Source organism: Triticum aestivum, chromosome 3D (genome assembly GCF_018294505.1).
Source record: "Triticum aestivum cultivar Chinese Spring chromosome 3D, IWGSC CS RefSeq v2.1, whole genome shotgun sequence".
In the NCBI taxonomy this organism is placed as follows: domain Eukaryota; kingdom Viridiplantae; phylum Streptophyta; class Magnoliopsida; order Poales; family Poaceae; genus Triticum; species Triticum aestivum.
Window position 1 is genome coordinate 595,727,514 of NC_057802.1, and position 3,905 is coordinate 595,731,418.

A 3,905-nucleotide genomic window follows, 5' to 3' on the forward strand; every position below is an offset into this window, starting at 1 on the left:
CTGGGCGGCATGAATGCACAACAACCGCTTCGTGCTGGGGAGGGTTTTGGTAGGGTACATGATGTCCGCAAAGCTCCCTAGTTTGCCTTTGGTTTGCGAGAAAAAGGACATCCGGACCGGTCCACGGACTGATGGCTTACCGCGTTGGATGACAAAATGGGTCCGAATGGCACGGTCCAGATGGATGCTGGCGGTTTGAGGGTCAGGGTTGGAGATGCCCGTGGTAGTTGCACTTTGTGCTGAGTTCCACCCAGCTTGCATTGGTGTACCGGATGAGTGACAGCTGTAAGATTTGGTTCATCCAGTGGCATAAAGTTGATAGTATAATGTGATGGATCCAAACAATTTCATCTGTTTTAGCAGCCAATCCAATGTGTCGGGCTTTTTAAGTTAGAACCAGCAAAATTGAAACTTCCCCAACGGTAACGCCCTCTTTCAATTCCATCATCTTTTTGTGTTGTCCATTGTATCAGCAGGGCGGCATTCGACACGGCTTTTGCTTTGCTTCACTTCTAGGTTGCATCATCTTTTGTGTATTTGGCTATCTTATCTCCTGGGTTACAGCATCGCAGGATTTAGGTTTGCAACATGGCTGAAATCTAGGGTCAAGAGCACTGCACGTTTGGACCAGGGAAGCCTAAGGCGACTTTCGCTGCCCCAAATCAATGTATAGATAGATCGTACATAAAGATGGTTCGATAAAAGTTCAAATACTAACCAAGCAAAACATAGCCTACTTGACTGAAGTTTCGACACGCATGGCATACATGTTTGCTTCAGAAATGTAGCTTCGTCGTTCACATCGGCGATTTGAAGCAAAACATTGCCAAGAGTACAAACAGTGCATGTCAATCGATGACCGAGACATGCCAAAAGAACACTAGTGCCTCCTCCAAAAGCTGACAGCTAGCAACTCAAAAGAACTACACGGGAGTGGTATGTACACAGGCGCGTCATCACTTCACATGGTGCTGCTTACTGTGGCTTGAGGGTCACACACACCGTGGCTGCGGGGTTTGTACCGGTGTCTCCAAGCAACACCTTTGGCACAAGGAACAGGAAGCAATCTTTAGGAAACCCATCATGCAGATTAGTGCTACTCGTTAAGAACTCCGTAGTCTGGGAGTAGCTTGGTTCACCGCACGACAATGCCAGCCTGCACTTGAACCTGGATCCACTAATGTGAGGCTCAACGCAGCAAACTGAGATGACACCGCCGAGGGACTCCATTGTCATGTTGACCAGGAAGAGGCGCCCGTCATTACCCATCAAGACAGTTGGTCCCAGGACTCCCAGCAACGTCTTGATCCTGTATGTTTTGCCGTACCTAAGATCCTTTTCCCCATAGCACCAATCGTGCTCGCCTAAAAAATGCTCCAGGAGCACTTTGGTTGGTCCACTGAAGCTGCAGCCAGTTTCGGGGCAGAAACATGGCGCATGTTGACAACCTTTCTCATGCTCTTCTTTCTGGTAGTAGGTTATCCTTGCGGTGCATCCGTGACTACTGTTGGAGCAAGCAAGTTTGATAGATTCAACGACTTTTTCGACCATGCGGCAGCGATTGTAGGCTGTGGGAAGGGAGCAGAGGTAACACTTGTCTCGGAGCTTGTCACGGCAAGACGAACATATGGCATGCCCCACGGTGCACTGAGGATCAAAAACAACAAACCATTACATATGGGTCCGTCAGTAAATGTGCTAATAACTTTAGCTCAATAAAATACAGCTAGAATGAATAAATAAACATCATATGAATTGGGAAGTAGTACATGTAGAATAACCATGATACAACTAAAATGGAATAGAAATAGAAGTATGTCGTTGCTTGAATCAGTACGATACACTTTTCCCTAATTTGTGGTTTCTCCACAGTGATGATACACAATCGTTATGACTGCCTAATTTGCATAAGGTACACAGACATTCCCTAATATTGTACTATCACTTTCCTCAAACATAATAGGATAGGCAGCGTACATTGGTTAGAACATCTTTAAACGTTTTTCAGACTGTACACACATTCAACGTTGAATCAAATCTACCTCATTAGATGGCAAATAAGCTTTTTTAGTACTGTTACAATTGCTCATCCTCATTGAATCTTCTAATGGGAGGCATTGGGCCTAATATGTGTGTGCATCTGATTTCGTTCTAATTCTCCATACGTTTCCAAGAAACGGGAAATCAGCATCGTCCTCGTCCACGAGGAGCTGGTAGGGTTTGAGTAGTAGTATATGAGCAGAGATGAAACACAGGGGATATTACCTGGAAGATGGGAGGGCGCAGGGGGAGGAAGCAGACGGGGCAGTCGAGGATGTCGAGGTCCATGGTGACGTCGGTGTCGACCTTCCTCCTCTTGCCGACGCCGCCCTCCTCCGCCTCCTTCCCATTCGTTTCCTGCTGCTGCTGCGCTCCCATCCCTTCTTCCCGGCGGACGGCGCGACCAGAATCAAGCTGCCTCTCCTGTCTCTCCCTCCCGCCTCCTCTCTTTATCTCTGCCGCGTCTCTCCCACTCCCAGCAGCTACTAGTAGGAGTACTAGTATCTAGAGTAAAAATAATGCTTTCCTTTAAAATAAAACTTCGTCAAGTCAAGTCAAGCCTGCCTGGCATGGTTCCTCTTCCCAAGACAAAGGAGACCGCCATGCATTAACATCATTGCTCCTTGTGCACAGAGAAAATATTTGGTCAGCAGGAGCTCTTTGGGAACAACTCCAACGCGTGGATCCAAACCGGCATGTCTGTTTGGTGTTTGGATTGGCATTTTCGTCCTTTTCGTGTTTGGGTTGACAGTGCGCTCAACACACACGAACGCCCAACGTCCCATTTTTTGCTCTTTTGCGTACACATAAAAAATTTGCCGTAAGCTTACATAATTTAATCAAATTTAAATATCACATTGTTTCACAACCAAACAATATCTCATAGTTTACAAGCCAAAAGAAATTAAATTGTCACAAATACATTTAAAATAAAAAAAAGTCGATACATTTATTAGTTGCCAACATGAGCTTACATATGTTTAATCAAATCATCTTGCGGTTGAATGTGAGTTTTCCAATAACACATTTAATGATAAAATTCAGTGAACTGTGCAAACGTTACTGCTCTTCTATGTTCGGGCACAATATTGTCATCCTGAAATTGAAACCCTTAGTCATATATTTCATCCGGATGCTCTTCTTCTACGATCATGTTGTACACGATCGCATAAGCAGTCATCACCTCCCACAACCATAGAGATTGAAGAAACACCAAAGGCACGCTCCATATCCTTCCTAGCACTCTCTTTTGCTTGGACAAATCTTTTCCTCTTTTCTCCTACATGGTTGGGCATTGTCTTCACAAGAGTAGTCCACTGAGAATGAATACTGTCGGCTAGGTAATATCCTTTGTTGTAGTGGATGCCATTGATCTCAACATTGACCTCTGGGCAGTTGCCTTCTGCAAGCCTTGCGAACACCGGAGAGCGCTGAAGCACGTTAATTTCATTATGAGAGCCGTCCATGTCGAAGAAATAGTGCCAAGTTCAAAGATCTTGTGAAGCCATGGCCTCAAGTATGACAGTGCAAGCTTTCACATGGCTCCTACTGCCCCTGCCAAGCAGAAGGGCGGTTCTTCCACTCCTGGTGCATACAATCTATACTACCAAGCATCCCTGAAAAGCCCATACTGGCATTGATCGCCAACAACCGGACTGTAACTGCAGCAGTTGGCTCTCTCAAGTACTTCGGCCCAAACACCGCTACCACAGTCTTGCTGAACTTGTACATGGAGTCTAGACACGTGGACTCACTCATTCGGACATACTCATCAATGAGATCACCGGGTACTCCGAATGCAAGCATCTGAATAGGTTCAATGCATTTCGGATAAGAGGAGAAGCCAATCTTTCCCGGGGCATCCT

The 3,905-nt window shown here is 45.8% G+C and overlaps 1 protein-coding gene across 1 annotated transcript; it reads right to left on the minus strand.

The window, feature by feature from the left end:
• Window positions 1-683: 683 nt before the first annotated feature.
• LOC123076620 (E3 ubiquitin-protein ligase SINA-like 7) lies at window positions 684-3,506 on the minus strand. Its single transcript, XM_044498772.1, has 3 exons — window positions 3,324-3,506; window positions 2,266-2,544; window positions 684-1,647 (listed from the first exon to the last, which is right to left on the minus strand). Exons 1-3 carry the CDS (start codon window positions 3,504-3,506, stop codon window positions 976-978), a joined length of 1,134 nt encoding a protein of 377 aa, XP_044354707.1. The 3' UTR covers window positions 684-975.
• Window positions 3,507-3,905: the final 399 nt, after the last annotated feature.

Bases quoted from the DNA above. Each gene is read 5' to 3' on its own strand.
- LOC123076620 (XM_044498772.1), bottom strand. From the start codon at position 3,506: ATGGACGGCTCTCATAATGAAATTAACGTGCTTCAGCGCTCTCCGGTG. The intron at 2,545-3,323 runs GTAGGAGAAAAG...TTTTTACTCTAG, and splicing joins TGAAGACAATGCCCAACCAT to ATACTAGTACTCCTACTAGT. The intron at 1,648-2,265 runs GTAATATCCCCT...TTTGATCCTCAG, and splicing joins TGCGCCCTCCCATCTTCCAG to TGCACCGTGGGGCATGCCAT.